The sequence below is a fragment of the Streptopelia decaocto genome, assembly GCF_964273445.1.
Source record: "Streptopelia decaocto genome assembly, chromosome: 1".
In the NCBI taxonomy this organism is placed as follows: domain Eukaryota; kingdom Metazoa; phylum Chordata; class Aves; order Columbiformes; family Columbidae; genus Streptopelia; species Streptopelia decaocto.
Window position 1 is genome coordinate 50281701 of NC_138663.1, and position 27928 is coordinate 50309628.

Genomic DNA, 27928 nt, shown 5'->3' on the forward strand with positions numbered 1-27928 from the left:
AGGTGGGAAGGCAGTGGCGGGACTCTAGGGAATGAATGGAAAGAGGTCAGAATGGAGTTTAGTTGGCAACTGAAGTTCAACTTCCAAATCCTTGGAAACTATTGAAAATGGTAATTGTCCCGTTGGCCATAAGGCTGGTGATAGTACTTGTGGTAACAGAGGTCTTGGTTCTGTTGTTGTGAAGTCTCATCTTGATAAGCTGGGGGCTGGGTTCCAGTGGCTTAATGTCTTTCCTTCTGGTCCGTCACTGAGGCAGCTGTGAGGTGCTGATCTCTCAGTTATTGTTCTTGCAGTTCTTGGCTACATGGCAGTTCATCAGAACATGATGCAGCCTTCATCCTATGGACCAGATATTGCATTAAGTCCATAAGAAAAATCTGAAAGGTCTTGTGTATCCCAGAGTAGTTTCTGTTTCTTATCAGTTCTTGATTAGAATCCTTGTGTATTCCCTCTAGGGTTTTCATGAAGCTTAACACATAATCTAAATCCCTTTTAAGGCTCTTAATTGTGCAGATGGCTTTGCACATACTAGTTTTGTCCCATGTGATTAGTGAAGAATTTCTCAAAAAACATTCCACTATGGGAACTTATGGTTACCTTTGGTATTGCAGCTGCATGCAAGTCAATATATCTTTTTAAATTATTAATTGTCTTAAAACAAAAACACATATTAAGATGGAGACGTTCTTGTGACTGTACATACATGTTTGAATCAGCAGGCTTTCAAAACGGATTTGTTTACAGCTTTTCAGATGTTTCAGGTATGTTTAATTATTTTCTATTTCTAATAAACTACCTAAAGCATTGAAGCTTATAAGAGATGAGCATCTCTCCTTTAAAAGATAGTGGTGATTATATATTCTTTGAAGAATACAGGAAAATAAGTCACCCTTGCTTTTGAAGCACTAGGAGCACCCTATGTATCAAAATCTTAATTGCTGCATGACTTTCTGAAATGATATGAAAAACTTAATCTACTTTGTTTAAAATATGTTTTAATAAATTCAAGTACATCTCTTGAGTCAGACAGTAATGGAATTGGGCTCCTAAATTTTATCTAAAGTGCATACCCCATTATGCCTGCCACGAAGAATCTTATGGTGTCAAAATATGAGCAATTAGCCTATCAGTCTTTAGGAAAAAAAAACAAAACCAAGAAAAAAAAAACAGCGAAAAAACCCACAAAAAACAAAACAAACAAACAAAAAAACCCAAAGTCAACAAAAAAACACAACACCCCCCAAAAAAAACTCAGCAAGTGAATGAAATGTATTCTACATAAATATTTAAGACCAAAAGGTGGACTTATTTCCTCCAATTTGGAAGTGGTTTAACTTCCCTTTCTTCTGTTTCTCCTCTTGTCAAATCATTGATATAAGCAGAAAAAGGTAAACCAAAGCATATAATTCGCAAATTAAGTTTCTTCTGCATAGTGGTATAATATTCTGTTTTATTTTTTTTCACAGATACTTTCAGTAGAACAAACGTTCAGAAACAGAAGTCCTTACTCTTGATTCCCTGTTATCAAGGACTCATCAGGCACCATCTTCAGTCTATTTCTTCATTATTTTTGACCAAGCAGAGGGAGAGCTTTCTTCAGCGCTTGTCCATTTATCTCAGTTGAACTTCTTTGCTGTTTTTTTCATACTACAAATGCCTAAGAACAGCAAGGTAGTGAAAAGAGAACTAGATGATGAGGTCATTGAGTCAGTTAAGGACCTTCTCTCTAATGAAGACTCTTCAGATGATGCATTTAAGAAGAGTGAACTCATTGTTGATGATCAAGAAGAAAAAGATGCAGATGTTGAAGAAGGCTCAGATGTAGAAGATGAAAGACCTGCTTGGAACAGCAAGCTTCAATATATTCTGGCACAAGTTGGATTTTCTGTGGGACTGGGGAATGTGTGGCGATTCCCATATCTGTGTCAGAAAAATGGTGGAGGTAAGTCTTGTGATAGCTAGTCGTAGATCAATGATGAAGCTAACCTTTCAGATTTCAAGGTTAGCAGAGATATCCACAGTAAAACCTGCTGCAGCATATCAGGTTTTTCTTTTAATTTCTGCCAGAGCCTATAAGGAAAAAGCCATATTCTCTTTATTTAGAGAGACACATCTGTTAAAGTTAGTAGGTTCTTCTAAGATTCCATTTCCTCATTTTAGGGTAGAAAGTTCTTGGTATGATCTTAACTGGAATTCAAGCTAGTGGTTAAGTGAAACACATCTTTATATAGGGGTTGCATTATTTAGGACCTAATTATTGTTATGCTAAAGTGTTCTTTATGGTCCTTGGACAATAAATCAAGGCATTAAATCTGCATCCACTTTAAAGGCCAAAGCAGTATTTGGTCTTTAGTATTTAGTGGTACTTAGCTTCACACCTTTACTTTTTAAAGATGTAGCTATTAGAATGTTTATGTTCTGTATCATTTCATCATAAGTATGTTGTCAAGATGTAGCCTCTAGACTAATGCATTACAACAGTTTGTTTTATGTAGTTGTGTCCCTATTGAAAGTCTGTGTTTAGTGTAGTGAGTTAATAATTTTGCAAGCCCATTGGATTCTCCTTTAAACCAACTGAAAAGATATGTTGGTATGTTCCTTAGGTTGGTGGATTTATACCGTGAGGCACTTTTAAAGTTACTCTGCCAGTGAGTGTAAATTAATATCAAATATCAATGTATTAAAGTAATCAATAGTTTCACATTTTAGTAAAAAATAAACAGAAGGAAAACCCCCAAAACAAAAAACACTCCCCAAAAAACAAACACCACAAAAAATCCCCCAAACCCCAACCACCTGGGATTATGGTACTTCATTAACAAAACTTGAAGAAATAGATTGAAGTCATTTGAGGTTGAAATTAAATGTTTTCCCCTGTGTTGTGATTGCAGGGACTTGGAAATATAGTCTGTGCAGACGTAATGTTTTTCTGCACATGAGTGAGGCAAGGATGTACTTGGCTTTTGACAATTTTTTGCACTTTTCTAGCAAATTGCAGTCTTCAGAACAACAGAGGAAAGCAAGTGATCATTAGAGCTAACGCTTTCTTGGTTTTCAAGTTAGCCATAATGCAAGATGGAGAAGTTGTCACAGAACACTGAGACATGTAAAGTACATTGGTGCCTGTATGTGTGCATGCAGATGAACAGATAATTCTCACAAGCATATACAAGAATAGAGGGAGGGAAGAAGGGAGGGAAAAGTCCAAATGTATGGCAAACAAAACTACAGACATACGAGGTTCCAGTTTTCTGCTACACATTCTGTTTCATATATGTTTCGTTCTAGGTAAAATTCAAGTGTTTTTATACAAACCATTGTAAATATCAGTGTTAGAACTGTTCTATAGTCTTTTGCTGAGAAAGCTTTACTATAAAAGTCCCTGAATATAAAGTAAACAGCCTTTCTGTGGATTTGCATTAGAACTGTTTCAGTGGAGTGTATGGCAAGTTTTCCACTTGCAGTCTTGTCTAAACATTATTTATTTTCTTCCCTATGTTTAAGCAACTTATATCTGGCAAATACTATCAGGCAAGTGGAGTATATTGAAAATTGGTAAACCAATAAATCTATTCCAAGTTTAAAACAAAAAGAAGAAAACATAGTTACTCATTAGTTTCCTTCACAGGTTTCTTCCAAAGCCATCATAAGAGAAAAGGCAAATCCTAACTGTATAGTAATCTTCAGTTTTGTCTTTTTGTTTTTTAAACTTCTGGGACATAAACAACAAAACCAACAAAATAAACATAGGAAAGACACTGAAAGGTTAGCCCAAACAGATGTATATTATTAGAGGGTTTTGTGGAGAAAAAAAATGGGTGTTTACTGCCCTGTTTCTAGAGAGACTGGGTTTGTTTATGGCTATGGTCTGTGGTATGCCAGCACTCCCGACTTAGCTCTGTAATACTTCAGTGAGGTGTCTGCAGTACCATCTTTAAAGGTAACTTGTGTATCACAACACTGCATTAATACTCTCTAGATCTTTCCAATCTCTATTAGTAGGTCTGGTCTGTGCTGCCAAAACAACTGCCTTCACTTTCTTTCTTGTGATCCTTTCACAATTTTTCCTGTTGCTTTAATTCATATAAATTAATAAATATTTAGAGTAATATCTTGTATTTTTTACTGTCATTTAAGTTACAGCTAGACTGAGCAGCTCTTTGCTTTCTTTCACACTTGGCTCTTTTCCACAAAGAAGTTTGTTGTGACAGGTGAGAGAAGAGGCTGGTACGCAGATGGGACAAACTTTGACCCAGGTGTGGGATGTAGCTGTAATGCAGGAAATATTAAAAGAAAGAAAAAGGCTGGGAAGAGACTGGGAGTACTCCAGGGTGCTCATTTACTTGGAATGAGAGGCAGGGCTCAAAGGAGTTTTAGGCTCTGCAGATGAAAGGGGCTGAAAGTCTTAGTAAAGTTTTGGGGAACTGACTGTAGATCTCTGCCTTTTTCATGTCTGTCCTCAACCACAGGTCCCCCTTCTCCCTGGTAGGCAATGCCCAGTCCCCATCTAGCACTTAAGGCACCTTTTCCACTCTGCAGCCTAACAGATGAAAAAGCTGTTTCTTCCTTGATGCCTCACACAGGTGTTTTGCATTGGGGCTGGGTATACTCTAACCTAGCTTTAAAAGTTTTTTATAATTATCATTTTTACATTATACAGTTTATTTATTATTCCTTATACTATATGAAGACAAATACGTGTGTTTGTTCAGACAGGAATAGTTCCTATGTAACAATTGCATTATCTATGTTAGCATGCAATAGGTTCAAAGCTTCCTCAGCTTCCTCTGGTTGATAGTGAGCCTTAAAAATAAACCACTCATGTCTGCCCAGTCTTGCAGTAAGGCTAATAAATCTTAGCAAACTAGGCCTATATTTTCCTGCTGCTCATTACTATCATGTGGTGAATCACTTACACACCTTTCACGTTTTTCGAACAAAGGAAAAAATTAAAGTTTCATCTGTTTGGTTATTGTTTTCTCCTAGGATTAGTAGACGTAAAATGGTACTTTCATGAATTAGAAGTAACAGAAGGAAATTAAATTAGCTGTTCTGCTAGAATAAGGGATATGCCAATGAGTTTTATTATGAAGATGAGTGAACATAGTTATCTAAGAAGTGCTAGTGTTGCAGGTGTTATAGAGTGTCTACAAAGTACTGCACACCCAAAGATTTTGTGTCGCATTTTCCTGAGCATTAACTCATGATTTCTTTTTCTGAGGACAGTCTTAAAATATCAAAAGGACTTAAAAGGTCAAAAGGACTAGTAAATGCTAAACAGATAATAGCTGTGAGCAGTAGGGGGAAATCTGTATCACATTATCTTGCCATTATACTTTGAAAAGATTGACATGGGTTGAGTCACACCAAGAGTTTTTACAGTTAAGAACTCTGGATTTTATACTGAAATAACAGCAGATTGAACAGTTAAGTTCTGTGGTCTTATAAAAAGCAAAGTAGCTATTGCTGAGAAGTGCTGAGGAAATAGTATGAAATCTATTAAAGACCTAGTAATCATTAGAAGCTACAGTCTGATCATCTGTGACAAGCAGAATGGGAGAAAAGCAAGTATTCCCTTGTATTCCAAAACTCAGTATGGATTCAGTGGTTTAATTATTTAGCTTTTGATCAATAATTTATAATCAGTGCCTTGAATTCACTGACTTCAATAATACTTTGTGAGTTCTGATTTAAACTATTATCCGAGTCAAAATATAGTTGTACTTCAATGTGCTGAAAATGTCTTAATTTTTGTTTTGCAAGTGTAATTCTTCATTAAAACTAAGGAAATTTTTATCCTTTAAACACAGTTTTGTAAGTAGGCACACCTGAACATATTTAAACTGTAAAAGACTAGTGACAGGATGACTGTTTTATCAGTGGGATAGACTACAAACCTACAGATAAAACATAAAGCCTTTTTGTCAGAGTTTTCCTGATAAAAGCAGTTTGTATTTTACAATGGTAAAGAATTTAACTTACAGGAGCTTAATACACTGTAAACCTATAGTGTTTTGTTGCCCACTTGTCATAACTTCAAACATTTTAACATTCAACATTGAAAATATGTTGATCTTTGTCTGAATATCAGCTTCTCACTAGTTTTCTGTTAGCAAATGTGTCCAGAACTGGAATGTCTCCTCAAGACACTGGTAAAGCTCACCTTCATTGAGTAAGAATTAAATCAAACACCAGACGCTTAATTAAAAGCTGTCACAGCAGCAGTTGAAATAAATCTGGAAAGTTGTTAGATTTTTCAGGTTACATCAAGAATGGCTAGGAGAAGAAAAACTCTTCTGTACTATCAAGATGGCGATAGTTATGTTATCTTGCATTATTGGTTCTGAAATTATTTTCCTACTCTTTAATTGCTATGAACCACATCATTTTATGTTGTTTCCTGCCCCCCACCCCAAGCATTTATAACCACTGTTACTATTCCTCTTCTATCAACAGTGTTGCAAAATGTAGCACAGATTGTAATACCAAGAGAGACGATCTACCAGTATCCTATTACTGTGCTTGATTAAATAAAAAATAGAAATCAAAGCAATGCTGTGTACAGTATTAACATTCACTGGTTCCTGACATCTTTCGTATCTTTGTCATTCAGTCTATTGAAGAAGGATAAGGTGGTGTTTTTTTTTTTAGGTATTTTTCCCTTATGACGTTGAGATGGGCTTTTAATATGAAAGCCAGTGTTTAAGGACAAACTATACACATACACACACACACACACACAAAAAAAAAAAGAGACTCTGCAGTAGAATACTTTTTTAAGTGTAGGAAGGAAACTGGGAGATCCTAAACTACACAGAATTGTAATATTCAGAAGGCTGTTTGGCTGGCAGATATAGTAGACTATAACTAATTGTAGGATGCTGTCCACAGCCAGCATGTATAGTTTGTTGTTCTAATTCAAAGAAAAATGGTCCTTACTCAATATTGTAACTCCAAAGACGCGTGTTTTCACGCCCTGGCAAATAAGAGGCATGCTGAGCTGTTTCCATAGTGATTCTGTTTTATGATGAAGTGAAGATGCCTTACAGTTCTTTAACAGTATGTCTAACTTCAAGGGAACGCTGAAACAAAATACTTGTCGAGAGATGCTGTGGTTTCATGCTGGCTGTAGGGCACAGAAGCCCTTTGCAGTTGTGATATACAGTTGTTTAATCCAGCTATGTCCAAACTATATCATACTGAAACTCGTTATGTGCACTTATTTTCCATTATGTCCTTCTTCTGGGGATGGGGCACAAGATCAGAAAGGAGCTTGGCAAGTTTAATTAATCAGAAAACCAGTGCTTCAGGTGCTCTGCACAAGCGCTGCAGTATAGATGTGGACTCTGCTGGCTACCCACACTGAATTACAGGGTTGTGTCATGTGTAATGTGATGTGGATTTAACACCACATTTATTTAACTCGTTTAGTTGAATCTAACTGATAAATCTTGCAACTTACGTTGATACTGCACCATAAAACACCCACGTCAGCCCAGTCTTTAAACATGTGCTTAACTTTGCAGCCTTGTGATTAAGGTTGTGGACTGGGACACTGAAGAGCTGGGTTCAGTTCCTGCTCTAGTACAGTCATCCAGTGGGATACAGGGTAAGTCACTTAGGCCCCAATGTTTTTGAGCTGTTTAGGCCTGTCTCTGCTCAGCTATGCAACACCTGTCTAATTAAGACCTCAGGTATCATTTACAGTAGTGTTAAACTATTTAAAAAACTGTGTACTGTTGGCTTTCAATTATGACAAGATTATGATGCCGAATCTTCTCATTTGCATTGTGTGTTTACAGTCTCCTTCTCTCTCACAGAAATTTTGAGAGAGTGCTGATGATAAATCAAGGGTATATAATGGTATTATTTGTCATATATTCTTAAGACAGATAGTCCCCCTCATTTTGGAATGTGGTTGTTACTCTATTCCTCAATTTTCCTCATGTGTATTTCCTTCTGTCTCTGTTGTCCCTCTTTTCGTAGTAGAAAGTAAGTCCTTTGCGTTCTTTACGGCATGGCAATGTAGCTGCTACCTCAGTAGGCCGTCCGTACTGTGCTGAAGTGGGTAGATAAGACCATGGTTTGGCTCTGTGAAGGAGTATTGTAAACCTCAAAACTAGAACACTGTTCAGAGCCTGGCATAGGTTTTGACCACGTGCTGCTCAAGCAGTATCATTGCATATCATATTATCATGTTAGAGTAAAACACAAGAAGCTATTTCATGCTAACAGCCTATAGACTGTGAGGTAGATAAGATCAATATTCTTTGTCTGGTCCACCTGTAGTTTTTCTTAGATTTACTTTCCTCTGTCTTTTTTCCTACTTTGACTCAACACTGTAGTTACTCCATGCTTAGGATCTTTGTGAGATCTTTGTAATGGCTGGCAATGTCCAATTTGTGTGTATTTCATGAAGAGCAAAATTGCAAGTGGACTGAAATAGGTGTGCATGGTGCCAGAAAATCTGAGGTCTCCTGCACAGTTCAGGAAGGTTTAATTTTTCTAAAATAAACTGTGTTCCATGGGACAAGCTAGCTACTAAGGATGTGCAAATGATGGCATATTTTGGTAGACTCCTAAAAAAGCCGTAGGAAGTTGATGCTGGATGAAGGCACATAAAGTAAGATTTAGTTGGAGTTAAGGATAAATCCCAGATCGGTTTCTGAACGTTGCTCAGCTTCTCTCATCACAGGGATGAATGGACTGATGATACAATCTAATAGCTCTGACTCTAAGCTTCTGAGGTGTTTAGATCTTTGCTTTGTAGTTTGTTCCAACATGCTGCAGTCTGCATCTCTTAAGTGCTTTTCTTTAACCTTACAGTGGTTGCAATCAAAGGTCCTAAGCCCTTTGAGTTAGGTGGCCAGCACAGTACTGTAGATTGCAGCATGAGAGCCATGCATTTGAAAATTAGTTGCTACACTGGTAGTTGCTGACTCTTAGATGTTTTGTTAGCTCTAATCCTAAATACTCTGCAACAGCAACTAGGAAGTTAGGCTCTGAAATTGTCAGTGCACTTAGTGTATGGATATATTTGCTTGCAATTAGTTTTACTTAAATAAATGGGGATGCCTTCTGAAGTTAGAATTGTATATGACCACTTCTTGTGAATAAGACCTTGAAAAAAAGAATTGTTTTACATATATGTGTTTAACAGTGCAGTAACAGTTACATTCTCAAATATGGCTTGAAGGAGAGTTTGTGAGTACTGAAGATCTGGATCTGCAGTACTCCATTTCCACCTCATGTTTCTAGTCTGTGTCTGCAGCCTGGTAGAAGTGGGCTTGTACAGTTTTCTTGCTTAGCTGGATAGAATCATTATACTGTACGTTGTGAAATCCCTTTCTGAGTATCTGAGGTGCACATGGAGAAATCAACAGGATGGTCTTCTGAAACCTCTTAAGACTGGATGCAATTTAGAATGTTGTATGCATAGTGTGTTCTGCATTTCCTTTACAAATTCAGTCTTGCTGCTCTGTTACAGGTCAAGGTGTAGAGCTTTTTGAGAAATACTGATTCAGCTCCTGATTGCAGCAGTATGTCTCTAAAAAGATGCCCAAAATTTCTCACAAGCATCAACTAGGTTAGATAATAAGTCACTTTCAGTAAGATTTGCCTCAAAATGTTACAGTGCTTTAGAAATCCAATGGCTCTGGGCTTTTCATAGCTTACAAGATGTATGGCCAAGATAAAGGTCAAATAGTCTTTGCATGTTATCAAAACTTTGCAGTGAATGACACTAATTCTAACTCAAAGCTATTAGAAGGTTTCACATTTGTTGTGTCAAGTTCTGACTCTTCTTCCTCTCACCCTGATTTATACTTTGTTCCTTTTGCAGGTGCCTATCTTGTGCCATACTTAGTCTTGCTACTGATAATAGGGATTCCACTCTTTTTCTTGGAGCTTGCTGTGGGGCAGAGGATCCGCCGCGGGAGTATCGGTGTGTGGAATTATATCAGCCCCAAACTTGGAGGAATTGGATTTGCAAGCTGCGTAGTAAGTTTTTAACATTAATTGTGTGGTTTGGTTTCAGTCTGTATGGTTTAGACTCACTGTTTTGCTGCAGGAAAAGGCCACTGATTTGTAGCTGGGTTTAAAGATCAGTTGACAATGTTTTGGAAGATCTTAAAACTTAAATTAGTACATTAAAAATATGAATACAGATGTGTCTGTAAAACCAGTCAGCTTGTATTTTGTGACTCTTTCGAAATTGGGAACTAGGCAACCAAGTAGTTTTCAGGAGGAAAAAAAAGCCTGTAAAAATATAGGTCTTACATAATAAATACAGAGAAAAGTGAAAATTTAGAAAATGTTAGGTACTTCAGTGGGGCAAGACATTCTGCTCTCATTCTGACTTATTTTAGTTAAAGCTAGATTCAGTGGCTGATGTGCAGAAATATGCAGAAGTTCAGTAAGGATTTTTATATTTTTAAATAAACAAATGTAGTAATCTGTGTAACTTTCTTGATACATCTCTTTTTTTAATAGGTATGTTTCTTTGTGGCCCTGTACTACAATGTAATTATTGGATGGAGTCTGTTTTACTTTTCCCAGTCTTTTCAGCATCCATTACCATGGGACCAGTGTCCTTTAGTTAAAAATACATCTCATACATGTAAGTCCATATTAATGTTATTAAAAATTATATACAATATATAAAATCTGATATTTTCAAACAAAAATGAGAAAAAATACAATTCAAAGGCATATTTGTGGGAAAAAGTGTTGTATCTGAAGCTCGTTTTGCATGTTAATAGGATGTTGCATTATATACTTGGGAAAAATACAGCAAACCTAAGATAAATACACTGTATTTGGAAAACAACATCACTATCAACAGCATTTTAAAGAGTAATGAAACTAGGAGAGTGGTATTTAGTATGTTGCAGATTAAAAAAAAAAAAATTCTGATCACCGCTTTCTGATTTTGGTACTGCATTTTATGCTTGGTGAAAAACAAAGGTGGAAGAAGGATATTTCTACGTTTCCATTAGTAAGATACTTCCTGGTGGCAAAGCGAAAAGTGTTGCACTACTAATGAAGCAGAAAATGGAAAATTGTAAACATCCATGAAATGCATGTGATAAAAGCATTGTTTGCTTTGTAAAGCAATAGAAATGAGATAATTGGTCATTGGTTTGTTGCTGTGATGAGATGGTCTCACATGGACATATACAACAGCATTCAAAGTTCCTTATCCCTTGATTTTTGTTATCTCTTAAAAATTACACACTTTCCATTATTCTTCCGCTTGAAATGTGAAATATTTATTTCAATTTCTTTTTATTTCAGATCTTAAATTTTCTTTAGTTACCTTTTGTGTTTTTTTACCCCTTTAATAAAGAAGATAACCAGAGGCATTTGAAAAGTTGTACAGTATTTGTATAGTGGCTTTTCCAGAGTTGCTTGCTTCAGTTGTTTGAAATAATTTTTGAATGTTGGCACACACTTAAATTGACTGTATTTCACAATATTGTCCATTAATTGATCCACAGCATTTGTTTACATACTCTTAGCCTTCCTAAATATTAATATATAGTGTGTCAGCCTAACTTAAGCAGAGGTCATCTGAACTAAGCTTAAACACAGAAAAGTATTGTATTGTATAACATCCTATCATGTTTGGCAGTTTATTTCAGTGAAGATCTGGCACCTGTGATAGATTTCTTAATATTAGCATATTTTTTCCTTTTCATTAATTAACCTTGACTCAGGACCTAGCTTAGAGATAAAATGAATAAAAGTAATTTATAGAAAAGTTAAGTAAAAATTTTATTTGAAGAATTCTTTCTATTTATATGTGTTATATGTCTAGGTACACAGAATTTCTTAAACTGTTTGGTAATGTGAGTAAAGCAGAATTACATTATAATTAAAAAAAACTTCTGGAATAAATATAGCAACTTTCATTTAACATAACGGTGTAGGAGACATTTTTCCTTTTCTCATCACTTTGGTATCATTATGTTATTTTATCATTTCTAATAGTAATTAAGTACCTGTTGATTTGAGTGTCATATTGAAGCAGAATTTGTTTTCCATGTGTTTTCAAAATTAATATAGTTTGGTGTTTGATTTCAGAGAGATACTTTTCATAGTATATAGGTCGGTATCATCTGTAGGCAATCTAATCTTATCTGTGATAAATAGAATATATATGTCTTCATCTATGCCTACCTGCTGTTTAGTACTTAAGTGAATATTAAATTTTTCTTAGGACTTGGATTTACCATGTGTAGAGGAATACACTATCCCAAAAGTGTTTTAAAAAGATGTACCAAGAACCTTTCACCAATAGCAGTCACTTTTTTTTTTTTTTTTTTGTTAGAGAATGACTTAAGACTCTTTGTGAATTTAGTTTCTCAATAAATGATGACAGTACAATTTGCAGATTTTGGAAATTGATAGAATATTGTTATGAAATGTTAGGAAGATACCTCTGTCTTGAACTCGTTCTCTTCCTGCTAACATCTCTTGACAGTTGTGGAGCCAGAGTGTGAAAAAAGTTCTGCAACCACTTATTACTGGTACAGAGAAGCACTGAATATTTCCAGCTCTCTGTCAGAGAGTGGGGGTTTAAACTGGAAGATGACTGTCTGCTTGCTGGCTGCCTGGGTCATGGTATGCCTAGCCATGATCAAAGGCATTCAGTCTTCAGGCAAAGTGAGTATGCTGTTTACCTAAATGACAGTGTTTTACTTTGAAACATTTCACGACCTTTTTGTTCACCACACCCTCTCTTTACTCTCTCACGAAATCTGTGGGAGCAGGTTACAATCTGTGACTCACACCAGTGTTTGTATAATCTCAAGTAGAGGAATGTTAGTAGTTAAGCATTAAAATTGCAGTAATTTTAGTGGGAATTGGAGTAATTTAGTGGGAATGGAGATCTGCAGAAGAATAATTTCTGTTCTCTTCAACATAACTGCTGCAAGTAACTTTACCTCAGCTTTGTTGATTTGTTAATGCAGCCTAAGTCTGCGTGTTTCTGAATGTCCGAGGAATTAGGTTTCCATGTGTACTCACGGTATGATTGCAGTACATTCAGGTCCTCAAAATTCCTTGGCATTTTGCTGTTTATTATTACTGTCATTGGTATGCATGCTCTGTAATTAATATAGCTGCTTTTCAGCATTCTGGATTGTTTCTTTTGTCTAAAGACTGACTGTCCCTTTGCATCTGAGCACCTCACCTTGTCTTCTTTCCTGAACATGCAGTCAGCTGGAGTGGCTACTGTATGATTTGCTATTTCTGTGACCTCTTTAGTGTATTTCAGTTAAAGAAACAAATAACAGGTCTAGCAAGAGAATCATTTCACTAAACTTGAATGTGCAGAATAAATTTGATTTTCCATAATGGAGAATGAAAGATCATGTTTGATTTGTAATTTTTTTTGTTTTGGTAGTAGGCATTACTTAGCGATTTGCATCCATTGGTTATGTACTTTCCATTGACTCTTTTCTTCTTCTGAAGACAGAATGAGTTTCTATTCAAGCCGCATATCTTTACCATACTACGTACTTGAATGGAAGTGTATTTGTAAAGTGAAGCATTTCTAAAACAGTCTGCTTCTGTCCTTCTCCTCATCATCTCATTAAATTCAAACTGAATTTCACTGGAAGCCCAGCAGTTTGTTATCAGTTAGTCAACACAATGGCAAGCTTATGGTTTAATATAGTACAGATTTTATTTCACTGTCATGTGATTTTGCTTTCTTCTGGAGAGACAAGGGGAATGGGAAATGTTCTGCATGTTTCTTAGAGCATATAATTATCAATTCAGTCATATATCCAGAGGATACTGAGTAGCGAATGAAGCTATTAAAAATAAAAGTCCATAGATGTCATGTTAAATTTCTTCTTAATGTTTTTCAGATCATGTATTTTAGTTCCCTTTTTCCTTATGTGGTACTTTTATGCTTTCTGATCAGAGGACTGCTCCTTAATGGGTCAGTGGATGGAATTCGTCACATGTTCACACCTAAGGTATGTGCTTAGTTTGTGTTTGCAGTGTATTGAAATTTCAGTGGCAATTTGACCATCTGTGAATGCTCTCATTTAAGCTTACTGTCTTCATAGAACATTTGGCCATATTCTTCTTTGGTTAAATTACAAAATTGTTGTTGACCTCAGTGGCATAATGTCAAGCCCTAAGGTCCAAAGGCTCTAAGTGTTCCAAGGTTCTGTGTAGAGTTGCATCCCTGATGTTTCAGAAATGAAAGCCAAATAAGAAGATGATTAGAATCAGTGCACATAGTAGCTACTGCCAGTTGACAGGGTGTTGTCAGTTGTTTTAATTCAAGGTGTTTTGAGTCTCTGGAGAACTGTCATCTTATAAAAATGACCTTTGTTAGCTATCACATTGTTATTTTTGCATTGTGATACACAGTCGTGCTCTGCTTCACTCACTGTCATCGCTTTAGAGACTCGTGGTTCTGCAGGCACTTGCAGGCTGCTCTGGCAAATTTGGGGAAATCTGAGAAACAGAGAAATGCAATGCTTGTTGACAAAGAGGAAGTCTATAGTAGAGACAGAATACAGACCTCTTGAAGTTATAATTAGGTTTCTCAGCCACAGTATTAATCCTTTCTTTAACTGGAAGAGTACCACTAGATACTGAGGGAAAGTAACCACTGAAACTCCCTTCAAATACCAACATCTCTTTCCCCTTCACTATTTCATCTTTCTGGAGTTAGACCTAAAATAAGTTGCAGCTGATGTTTACTTTTTAGTTAGGTTATAACTTAATCATACACTTGTTTCAAGTGTTCAGATAAACAGTCTTGAAAGGAAAATTGGTTTTAATTCCTTCTACTGGTTTCCAGTTCAGTAGCTCAGAATTTAAGTTGTGGCTTAAATTTGAGGCTAGGAGGCCTATGTGTCGCATGCAGTATCATTGAATATAAACCTTCAAGAGTATTTTCATTATAGTTTCTGATTGTTTCTGTACTTGAGCACTAATGTGGACTGTAGCTTTTGTGAAACTACCTGAAGGAATTCAGTTTCGCCCACCTGTTGCGGTTTCCATTTGTTCCATTGTGCTCAGTTTCTTTGGGCAGGCAGTCATGCTGTAAAAATGGTTGCTAAAATTATCTAGGTTGAAAATAATCCAGGTAAATAGACATGAAGTGAGAGGTAGAGACACCTTTTCAGCCTCGATTAGTTCAGCAAGTGGCCACATTTTGACCACAGACAATCACGGCATGCTCCCACAGATGAATTGTGTCAGCACAGCAGAGGGCTGGCACATGTTGGTGCAGCTGTGAGAGCACAGGGCTAATGAAGAGAATTGCTTTCTTTGGCATGTCTGAACAAAGCAGAAATTCTAAATAATAGCCTTAATGAAAAACCTAAAGAAAGGTATATGAAAAGTCCGCAGAAGTCAACTACTGCAATGAAATTGTAGTGATTGTATGAAGCTTAAATACAGAGCCCCCAAAATTTCACAGAAAATACCTTATAATATCAAATCAATTAGAAACTTATTTTGAAATGCTAAGCAATGTGTATCTGAGAACGTCCTGCCTTTGATCATACCAAATAATATATTGCAGAAAGCAAGTATTTTGATACTTAACTCATTTACAGATTTGAAAATTAAGACTATTCCTCGAGCTCCCTCTAGTGGAAAAGCTGTAGCACGACTGTGGGATACAGGCAGAGTGAACCACGAGCAATAGCTACTTGTGCATTGTAATGATAACAAAAAATTTTAAGTCAGGAACAAGTTTATTGTCATAAACACTTTTTTTTTTTTAAGTATGTTGTATTTTAGCTATATGTAAAAGAATAAAAAGGTAGCTGCTATCTATCTATAATAAATATGATACCTTTATGGGAAACTGGAAATTTTTTCAGAATGTTATCGTAACAATAGTAGATTTATATTTTTTCTCAGAGTAAGACAATCAGTCTTCTGATACTGGCACCTATGCTGATGCTTTTTAGTTTTACTCTTTTTTATAAGCCAAAAAAAAGCCAAACCTAAACAGCTACAAAACCCAAACATTTGCAAAAGTGAGGTCTTTCACTGTTAAATGAATGGAGGCTCTGAATCAACTTGAGAAAATTTAGTGTTTAAATTTCACATGTGCTTCTTTTTTATGATTCAGAATCTAGAAGGATCTGAGATAGATGATGACTCATAACTTTAACAAAGATGTTTCTTGAAGTATGGTCATCTGAAAGAGCAAACACAGTTCAATTTTTTAATAAAAGGCTTAGTTGTCCCTCAAATACATGACCTTAGGGTAAGTTCAAGGCATCTAGCTTAAGGGAGGTTTGACTTGTGAACTATAAAGATTATGGTGGCCAGCATTTATTTCACATGTTGCATTTTGCTTTGTGTATTTGCATGTAATAGAATTCCATGTAAGCATGTGTTTCTCATAGTCACTTTTTTTAAAAAAGTAGCAACAAAACAATGTTCCACATACTTACTGCATGTATAAGAGCGTTGATTAGCCTGCAATAAATATTAACTCTAACAACTGATAAAACATACTGTAAAATAACAAAGACAGTAAATACTGTAAAATATATATATTATCTCATATTTCACAGTATAATTAGCTGCTATTTCAGTTATATAGGTAGTGTCACATTATTTGGAACATACTCTATTTCTCTTTAAGGATTATATAATGTAAAATCCATAGAAATTCTGGACTCTAAGTTTGCTCAACTTTAGGTATCACATTTAGCTTTCATTGTATCATAATGAAAATACATTTGTAGTGGAGTATTAGCATTTTGTGATGTAGGTTGTCTTCCTGTTTTTTTCTGTTGTCTTTTCATATAATAGAAATGCATTTTATAGCTGACATATATTATATCTAATTTCAAACAGCTTGAAATAATGCTGGAGCCCAAGGTCTGGAGAGAAGCTGCTACTCAGGTGTTCTTTGCCTTAGGGCTTGGATTTGGTGGAGTCATTGCCTTTTCAAGCTACAACAAGAGAGACAACAACTGCCATTTTGATGCTGTACTGGTGTCCTTCATCAATTTTTTCACTTCTGTGCTGGCAACTTTGGTGGTGTTTGCAGTTCTGGGCTTCAAAGCCAATATCATAAATGAAAAATGTGTTATCCAGTATGAATATCCATTTATTTTCTTTATTATTTTTATGGTATTTCATTTATTAATGAGCACAGATCATCGAGTTTGATTTCTCTGTTTTATTGTGTTTTACAGAAATTCAGAGAAGATTTTAAAACTCTTGAAAATAGGCAATCTGAGCCAGGATATGATCCCACATCATATCAATTTCTCAAGCATTACAGCAGAAGATTACAATTTAGTTTATGACATTATTCGGAAAGTTAAAGAAGAAGAGTTTGATTCTCTTGGTCTGAAATCTTGTCAAATTGAAGATGAACTTAACAAGGTGAGATTAATAATTAAGTCTTAAATACAGAGATTATGAACAAATGAATACTTGTAAGCCTAAAGTAAACTGTGAAGTATGCTTACACAGAGTATCAGCACAGTGTATTTATTTATGAGCAGTGCACCTCTAGAAATCCATATGGAAACATGGTTCTGTGCAGGGTCACATTCCGTCTCTCCTGAGGACTTTTTGATCCCATGTCTTAATATAGTCTTCACTGATTTATAAAATACTCTGATTGTTATATTGCTCTCCCCAGGAGGTTTTAAAGTTCCATATTTAGAAGAGTTGAGCGTGAGGATTTTTCCAAAGACTAAACAGAGCTATACCTATTCAACATCTCAAGCTGACGTTTTCCAATGTTAAGATGCAATTATTAAATATTAATACTACTTCACTAGAAAATAAAAAAGTTATTATTTACTTATTATGTAATTGCTTAATGAATATCATCCTGTTTTGAAATCTTTACAGTAATCCAGATCTATAAAAGAAGAGATATTTTTCTATCTTTTTCAGAGGAACTTCCAGTTTTAAACACTGATTTCTATGTAATTGCACCAGTATCTGAAGCTAAAATGTCAAATTTGTGACATTGCAGGTTTTATACTGTTCCTGCCATTTAAATTTGAAACAAATAGATATAAAACTGAGGTCCTATATATACTTACTGGAGAGAACAAAGTGTATTTTGTAGCAGTCCTGTATAATAACTCTCAGGCAAAATTATCAGTGAAAGAGAGGAAGATGTTGTTATTATCAGTAAACTTACAGATTTTCAGCCAAATCCAGTATTTCAGTAAATAGTATTAAGTTCGCAGTTTTGGAAGGATTGCATGTTAGATAGCAGCTTCCCACTCTAACTTAACGATTTAATCAATAACATTGCATGAACAGCAAGTCAGACCATGACATTATAAAAAAATACTGTCCATGAATAATAACGTGGATTTTTTTCTCATTGACAGGCGGTTCAAGGAACTGGTTTAGCTTTTATTGCCTTTACAGAAGCAATGACTCACTTCCCTGCTTCGCCCTTCTGGTCAGTCATGTTCTTCCTTATGTTGGTAAATTTGGGACTTGGAAGTATGTTTGGAACCATTGAAGGCATCATCACACCCATTGTTGATACCTTCAAAATCAGGAAGGAAATTCTTACGGGTGAGTTGCACAAACTTTATTTTCTCACTGGAGCAGTAGGCTAAAGGTTTTTTTTTGAGAGTATGGAGTCCTGGTTTTTTACATGAAAATTTTCAGTGCTGACATTTTACAGAGCAATAAATCACTGTATTCCAGACTGTACGTCCATGCACAGGCACATTACTATCTGCAAGTAAAACCTTTTCCTGAATGCTACAAGAGCAGGAAGATCCTAAAACTTTAAATTTAACGGAGGATTTCTGTTAAAAGTTTCTGTATGGGCAATCCTTGTGAACTCTTCCAGAATACTTTCCGTTCTAGCCCATGTCACAGATCAGATAAACAAAACAAAAGGAAAGAATGAAAATACATTGCAAATTACTACAGATTACTCCTAAGTAGGCCAATGAAATCTTAATTTATGCTGAAATGTTTGCTGTGTTAAACATTAGTACAGTTACTCTCTAGAGGAACATATTTTTTCACTGTAGAATGTGGAAAGAGTCTTAAATAAGATGTGTGTTGTTTTGCTTTTTTTTTTTTTTTAAACGTCTCAAGTTACGTGAGGTGTAACCTGTTCATGTAGCTCTGATTGTCTTGTGGCCATTTCTCTTTTTGAGCTAGAACATCAGCATAAAATGTGAAAGTTACGTTTCTGAAAATCTTCAGGACAGCTGCAGGGGACACAAATTTGGATTTCACATCAACACCTGTGACAGGAGAAGTAGAAAATAAAAAAATATAATAAGATATTATAACGTTATCTAACTCTATTAAGGAAAGAGTATATTTTCTAAGAGTTAACCCCTGATGCAGCAGAGCACTGCTCTTTCCTGACTGCTGAGTATTTAGATAATAAGTAATATTTAACAGAAGACATGTATTTTTTTAGTTTGCTGTGCTAGCTCTAAGAAGAAAATTCTTCATAAACATTAATAAATTGGTTTTTCAGAAGTCCTAACCTGTTGGCCACTTCTTTTTTTTTAAATTAGCTCTTAAATTCTGATTGCATAACCAGTGTGACATTTAGAAATTGACTGTTTTCCCTAAGTATATATGCAGATATCATGGTATATAGTCAATACTCTGGAGTAATGAAGCATTTTACAGTAAATCCTTGAATTACTGTAAAATTACAGTAAGTTCTTGAATATTCAAGAACTGCATTTCTCTGGTAAATTTTTGAGTGTTACACAGGCATGATTTTTGGTGAACTTGTTTACAGTCAAAGGATTATGGCTTCCAATTAACTTATAAAACTGAAATGCCTGTGTTAAGTTTCATGCAGTATCAGTGGGATTTAAGAAGGATTATGCCTGCACTAGAGTTTGTGCTCAGAAACCACAGATTTTCAAGTTTTGCAGAAGTGTGAACACAGTTGCAACTTTTTGCCAAAAAAAAAAAAAAAGTCCCTGTTGAGTTCAGGGAAACCAACTCTTGCTTAAACTTATTTTGTGTTCAGGCATTTCCAAATTGGACTCTGCATGTCTATGTGCTGAAATTTGATGAGTGTAACCACCAGAGCCTTAGTTTACAGCTAAAGATGCACTTTTTTGAGGTGCAATGGTAAGATATGATGGGAGAACACAAGAATGACAGAGATTTCTAAATTCATGTACACATGGTTCTGATGGTCTAATTATTTTCTCAGGGTCAGTAATAAAACTCAGTGTGATTAATGAGAGTAAGTTGTTTGGAGAGATTTTAGCTTTGTTCTGGTTATGTCACCTTGTGTTAGGAGTTCACATTGGTTTGTAATCATCTCTTTATTTCTAAATTTCTGTTCTCTGAAAGTCATTATAACAGTAGTCGTGACAAGGTTGAAAAAAGTGATTGGTCTTATGCCACAGTGTTTAAAAAGGTGTCATTGTCTTCCTTTCACTACTTTAATCAATACTAATTTATTATCTGGGATTTATGCAGTGGGTATATTCTGTCAGGATATTTTGTGCTTTGGCCCAAATTCATTTCACCTAATTTTAGACCGCTTAGGTGTGTCCTTAGCCTACATTCTCAGTGGAAGGAAAAGAATAGCTCTTGAAGTGGAAGAATCACCTTTACTGGTGTTAAACATACATTTGATTTCACAGCTTATTTGAAATTTGACTTATTTTATGGCTACTTAAGCATTCAGTCCTATTTTGGATTAATTTAGTAGGAAAAAATATAGAGAGATTCATTATACAGGATTAAATATTCAATAGATATATTTCAGGTTGTCCCTAAGCAAAAGAAGGGCAGAAATTTTATTGCTTAGTGCACAAATGCGTTTAGACAGATTCTAATGGAAGTTCATGCTGTGAATGATCTATCCAGCCTTTTTATTTTTTAGGATCATAGTCTGAAACTTTAGTTCTTTTCACTTCTAAATTGCAAAAAGTGTTCCAGTGACCAAGTAACATGATATATGATGTTTAGCTTACTAGTTCTGTTTATTTTAGCCTTGCATGCACATAAAATTAAAAGTTAAATGAGAAATAGTCACTTGATTAATCTCTGCTGCTTATTGAGGACTACTGTAATAGGGCAGTTCCAGTGATTCTCGTTTCATAACTTTTCTCTTACGTAGGGAATAGCTAGGATTCCTAATATTCTTATAATTGAGACCTCCCCAAAAAGGACAATGTTGTCAGCTTTGTTTATATGAAATAATGTGTGTTATATCTTTGCTGTTTCAAACTCTCCATTTCCTCTTTGTCTATGGAACTTTGTTGTACTTACAGCTCACATTTCTCTCCTTTATTCCAGTCATCTGCTGCTTGGTAGCGTTTTTTATTGGCCTGATTTTTGTGCAGCGCTCTGGAAATTATTTTGTGACAATGTTTGATGACTACTCAGCTACTCTGCCCCTGCTAATTGTTGTCATTTTGGAGAATATTGCAGTCACCCGAATTTATGGTATAGACAAGTAAGTGAAGGAAATGTGTCTCCCTGTCCATATCAACAGTATTCATTACAATAATTATTACTGTTTTAATTATATGGCATGAAGTATTTGCAATATACACACAAATACAGGCAAGTAGAAAGTGGGTCAATCTGTGAGGTGAATCTAGTCTACTTGTAAGAACAGGTTTGGAGCAAGATATACTGCATCAAGACAGTGTAGCAGGATCCAAAGAGCGATTGCAACAGATCCAGAGAGAGGATAATGCAGTAAAAGAGGCAAAATTAGAGTGTTAGAAATGAGGCTGGATCCACAAGTATGAGGAATTTATATAGAAATAAGGCAGCAAGAGGAGCATTTCAAGAAGTGATAACCATGGTCTAAGCAGCAGATGAGGATGAGTATTCTGACCAGATTGACAGTATTCCAGGAACAAAGCAAATTCTCCTCTAATGGCAGTAACAGTAAGAAAGTTTCAGTTTATGAACTACATTTAATTTGGGGTTGTTGTAGCAATTAATTGTTCTTGGCATTAGTTGTGAGAGGGGAAATAGAGGAAATGATAGCAAAGAATAGGGTCAAAACTTACTTGGAAGCAGCACAGTTGACAGTGAATTTAAGTGACCTTCTATCAGTGATGGCTGAAGAGGAGAGACCAAGTCCTAATTTTTTACTTCTTATGGCTGAAATCAACAGAATGAGTTCACCAAGTGAGATCAATATGTGCCACAATTAAGGAACAGAAGAGTTTATATAAAAAATAACTCATGCCATCCACAGATAAAACAGTGTGCTGTACTAGCATGTTGAAGTAATTTAAACATCTGTGATTCCTTTGCATGTACAAAGGGTGACACAGAATGGGTGGTTTTTCATTTGAATTTTCACTTGTACAATCTGAATAATCAGCTAGTCCCTCGCCATAATGAAATAAAAGTAAAATAAGAAAATTTAATTTTATGATTTCCAGACATTTTTTTCTGGTTTATGCAAGTAGTGTCTGGTCTACTTACTCATTAAGGGAGAAAATTCCCACTTGGGCTACATGTATAATTCTATATTTGATCACATAGACATGAGAACACCATGTACTTGTTTTTACACGTGCAAATAAAAGATGCAACAGGTGACCTGGGTAGGTAATATTCAGTCAGGTAGCTCCACTTTGAAGAGAGGCAATCATGCCAAAAGTCAGCAGCTTACCTGTGAGGAATGGCTAAAACATGGTAATACTGTGCTTCTGGATCAGAGTGCAGTTGATTCATGTTTTCAGAAGGGGTTCTTACAGGATATAGTGAAAAGTAAACAGCCAAATTTCTCATTCATAGTGGCCACCTGAATCTCCCTCTGGGGTATTCCTAATACTTCTTCTGAAACATACTTCTCCAGAATATCCCTCTTCAGGAACATAGGATTCTTGTTGGCAAAAACTGCCAGAATCAACAACTACAGGTTGTCATTGGCTGTGATAGCACCAAGGGGTCTTTCTCATAGATGAAGATCCATATGTGTCTTATTAGACAGAATATCTTTGATCAGATAGAAAAAAAAAAAATGCATCCAAAGGGTGTACAGCTAAAAGGATTAAAAGAAAAAAGACAAAAATGTGAATCCCTGTAGCCAAGAAGGAAAATCTGTCACACTGGAATGAGTGCTAAAGGAGTTAGGTAGCTTTTAAAGAGAATAAGTAGGATGGAAAGATTTTAAAGTGAAGGTAATACATTTATGTTTAACTGGGTGAAGATCTGGAGAACCCAGGAAAGAAAAGGCTATCTATAGAGGGCACACTCCATTTGTAAATACAGCTTCTTTATAACAATGTGTTTCATTGCAGTGTAAACAAGGGATAGAATACCCCAAATTATGCAGTTCAAAAAAATTTTTGAGTGTTTATGTGACAGTAGCTTCAAATGTGTAACTGCTTTGAAAACGTATTTGTTGCTAGAAGAGTTTTTTTGAGGCACCCATTTCAAAAGGGAGTGGGACCACAAAGGAGTTAAAACAGAATCAATGCTTGTGCACACTCCAAAATAATTAATTCTAAAAATATTCTCTTTTTCTACTGGCTCTGGAACCATGTACTCCTCCGTCAAGAGTACAAAAATAGAAGTTGTGTTCATGTCATAAATTGCAATTTTGAGGCATAAAGAGGCCGATTTAAAACTTCACAAAGCTTTATTTCAGCAACTTACATGATGCAAATGATAGCTTATGCATAAAGATATTTTTTTATACTGCAGCACACATGGTAGGTTCAAAATTAATTTTGCAGAATCTGTAAGATGTGCTGGTTGTATATGTCCTCAAAAGTAATGACACATGCCTTAGTAAACAACCCAGCAGACAATATACAAAGACGTAAAAAAGAATCCTATAATAGAAAGTTGAGTTTAAGTATCTTTCCAGCATGGTTCAGCAAGTGTACTAAGTCTCTGCACTGTGTAGTGATTCCTTCTGTTCTTCTGTTCTGAACTAGTAATACAAGCTTTATTTTTCAGCCCATCGAGTAATCTAAACTGCAGCTGTTTATATACATGCATTTTTCCAGTGTGTCTGTTCCCTCAAATTAGATGCTTTGTATCAATTATAGTACTCGAAATCTCAGTGTATGTGCTAACAATAACCTTTTATTCCCTTCTACAGATTTATGGAGGATTTGAAGGATATGCTTGGGTTTTCTCCAAGCCAGTATTATTACTACATGTGGAAGTATGTTTCACCTTTGGTATTGTTATGTTTGCTGGTAGCTAGCGTTGTCCAAATGGGATTAAGTCCTCCTGGCTACAGTGCTTGGATTGAAGATACGGTATGTACATACCAGATGCCATCGCCATCATAATAATCATATCTGAAGTCTTTCAGAAGGACATGAAAAGACACAAAATTGCAATTAGAAATTCAAAATCAGTGTAAATAATGACTTTTTTTTTCAAGTAACTAGGGTAAAACAAACCATTTCCTAATTTTAGAGTAGTTCTGCTTTAAAATATAACTCCTTGACACAAACCTTCATGCTTTTTGTGACTTTAAGTTTGTTGATGTATGTTGAAGAACTTCTTAAGGGTGGCAGAGGTGGTTCACTTTCATTAAATCTTATTTTATTGCAGAAAATAGTTGGGTGATAACAATAAATCATTTCAGATATCACATCAATTTTTATGTGGAATTAAGTATTGAGATTTAGCCATGTCATAAATTTTCTGCTTTGGGAACACATATCACACTGTAGGTAACAGCTGCATTAAATCCTGCCTCTAATAGGAATGTTTGATTTGTAAAAAACTTATCTTTACAAACTGCAGAGTCAGTGCTGCATGTTGGCCCCAAAAAGAGATGCAATGAAGGTAACTCCTAAGAGTTGTGCTAATTTGTAGGCTCATCAGCCCTCAGCTGTTTCTACAGGTTTGTAATGCACAATACAGGGAGTGAAAAATGTCAGATAAATGAATGTCAGAACTGCTTCTGGATGGACAATTGTCGAAACTAGTCAGGGCAGTGGAGGGGAAATTGTAGCAAAGACAGGTCAAGTGTAAATACAAGAGGCTGGCTTTACTGTAGATAGACCAGACAACCGCTACTACTTTCTCAGGATTCTCAGAAAAATGTTCTTGTTATGTTTGATTCTTGCTCTCAAAAATTAGGAAGAGAAATACCTTAGAATACCCAACATACTGTTCCTTTCTATGTACACAACTAAATGTTAATTGAGCTACTAGGCAAACAGTCTGTTGGCCAGTGATTCATGGATGCAGCAGAGGTATGAGGTGCAGTCACTACCCCAGTAAATCTGTTGTAGTTTACATGAAGTTTATACAAAGTGGGACAATTACACAGTGTGATCTAAGTCCCTCTGTAGACCTAGCTATTAACCTACAGAACAAGGAGTTATTTTCGAGGCGCAGTTAGACACCACTGCACACTTGTCTCTTCTGAATGTCCTTTAAAGTATTGGGGAACAACTACAGCCAAATAGAAGAAAGCCTAATGTGAAAATCTTGATTTGGGCTCTACTAGAATGCTTTGAGCACCTTGGAAACTGTGGGACAGTGTTTTGGTCCTGCTCACTGCCAGAAAGATAATAATCCTACATCTCCATGACTGTTCAAATTTGAGACCTGTAGTGGTGCCCACATCGTGGGTGCAAGGTGGCAAAAAAATCTGTATGTGTTTGAAAATGGCACACGTTGGTGAGGACTGCAGACACGCTCTTTTTTAGGTAAATATGTATTAATAGTTTTTCTTTTGGGTTGCTCAGGCTACAGAAGAGTTCCACAGCTATCCAATGTGGGGAATGATTGTCTGCATATCGCTGATGGTATTGGCCATATTGCCCGTCCCAATTGTCTTCATGGTGCGCCGTTGCAACCTTATCGATGACAGCTCTGGTAGCTTGGCATCTGTATCCTACAAAAGAGGCCGGATAATAAAGGAACCTGTTAATCTGGAGGGAGACAATACAAGTCTGATTCATGGGAAGAGTCCAAGTGAAGTGCCATCTCCAAATTTTGGCAAGAACATATATCGAAAACAGACTGGATCACCAACTCTGGATACTGCACCAAATGGACGTTATGGTATTGGGTACCTGATGGCAGACATGCCTGATATGCCGGAGTCTGATTTGTAACTGCAGAAAAAGAATAGTGTTTGTTTCTCCTCCCTCACTGATCATGGCTCTCCTACGAGAAGTGGTCAGCTTCGCTTACTAGGGTGTAATCTCAGGTGCTCCATAGCGTCAGTCTTTAAAATGTCGTGACTGTACGTATGGGTTGAGAAAACTCCCTTTGGATTAATTCTCTGGGTTTTTGTTTGCACTGAAGTGAACACATTCAAAATCAGCGGCAGCCTACACCTGTCAGCATAGCCAAGAATTTGATTTTTAAAATGAATTGCTAAATTTAAAGCTTTCTATCTTAAAGCCCAGGTCTCACTCAACTGATAAAATAATTCTAAGGTAATAGCACTGAAAATCCTTTTTTTCTGCTTTCAGGTTAACTCCCCAGTATTAAAAGTGAGCTCAGAAGTAGTTCACCAAACTTGTGTTTGTGCAAACACTTGTATATACCTTATGTAGATATGCTGTACTTATTTTGTTAGCACTGATTAATTACTTAGGCTATTAGCTGAGTAAAAAACAAACCTGCAAACTATTTTCTTATGTAATAGCTGTATAGAGCAATAGTATTAGAAAATCAAGGAGCAGACTTACAGGAAGGCGAGGAGAGATTCCCTGTTCATTGGGGACTGCATAAACTGTGGCTGTATATTTTGTGTAAAATATTTGCTTTTTCAGTGTGAAAACAATGTAAGAGTGAGTCACTCCAAGAATCTTAAGGATTGTGCAGATTCTGCATTTTTTTCTATGCTGTGTACCTAAAAAAGACCTTCTTGATATTTATTGTGGTTACAAGATTACATATATATTATATTTATATAATATACTTGTAATGTAAATATGTATATTATTCTGTATGTAATAGTTTCAAAAGTTAAAGCAAGATGGCTTTTTTAATTAGTCTCCTTCAGTTTTGCTTCTGTTTTATGCAGTTATTTTTTTCAGTCAGTAATTGTTGAGAGCTGTATGGCATTACATTTTAACCTATGAATAAAGAGATGACAAGGTATTTCTCTGTAATTTCCTAATACACTTATTATAACACAACCCACTTTTCCCTCAGCTGGACTATCTCAAAGAATAACATTTACCAACTTAAGAGAGATGCTAAAAGAACCTGAAAACAAAAAATGCTAAACAGTTATCTTAACTATTGTACAACTACTTTTACTTTGAATACAGTAGTTGAAGTAGTGCTGTAAAGTGACATGATATGCTGGAATCTAGTACATGATTTATTCCTTACCTTAAAGTTCGGCATAAACTCTGACTTTGCTACCTATAATAAGCAAAGGGTAGAACCTAGTTACATTGTCCCACCATCAGATGAAGAACCAAATTACTTCATCTGAGGAAAATGGAAGTGACAGAATCATAACCAGATGTGGATGTCTCACTTTCCTACTGTCCATCACTCCATTTTAACCCTGTTTCAGAGGCCATAGCTCTGACTATTCTCTGTCATTCATTGGCCACCTGTTGCCCTTTGACATGGGAATAAATACTGTGAAAGGCTGATTTGGGATGCTGGTAGCCCAAGAGGTAAGTGCCTTCTGCTTGTCTACATAGGGAACAACAGTGTTCTAACACATACTGTAGCTGTCTGCTTCAAGACTACAGCATTGAGCATGTCGGTGTGGAAGAGCTATGCCAAACAAATGAAAAGGAGCAAAATCCTAAACCAAAATATCTTGGCAACCTGATAAAATTCCTTAGTGATAACTTTTGTCTTTGGGAGGATAACCCCAGATAATTTTCCACTTGAAGTTATTTGCAGTCATCAAAGAGCTGAACCTAGTAGCATGAGTTGAGGAAAAGATGTTATCAGGCTTACCTTTTGTTAGAAGTTGTGCACATAAAATAGAGTTTAAAGTAGTCCCCTAAAATGCATGTAT

The 27928-nt window shown here is 35.8% G+C and overlaps 1 protein-coding gene across 1 annotated transcript; it reads left to right on the forward strand.

The window, feature by feature from the left end:
- The first annotated feature begins 1595 nt into the window (after positions 1-1595).
- SLC6A15 (solute carrier family 6 member 15) lies at positions 1596-26969 on the forward strand. Its single transcript, XM_082062064.1, has 11 exons — positions 1596-1942; positions 9842-9999; positions 10492-10618; positions 12485-12666; positions 13878-13988; positions 16852-17093; positions 17196-17388; positions 18360-18552; positions 21280-21439; positions 24062-24224; positions 25674-26969. The coding sequence occupies exons 1-11, from the start codon at positions 1654-1656 to the stop codon at positions 26043-26045; spliced, it is 2190 nt and encodes a 729-aa protein (XP_081918190.1). The 5' UTR covers positions 1596-1653; the 3' UTR covers positions 26046-26969.
- The last annotated feature ends 959 nt before the right edge of the window (positions 26970-27928 follow it).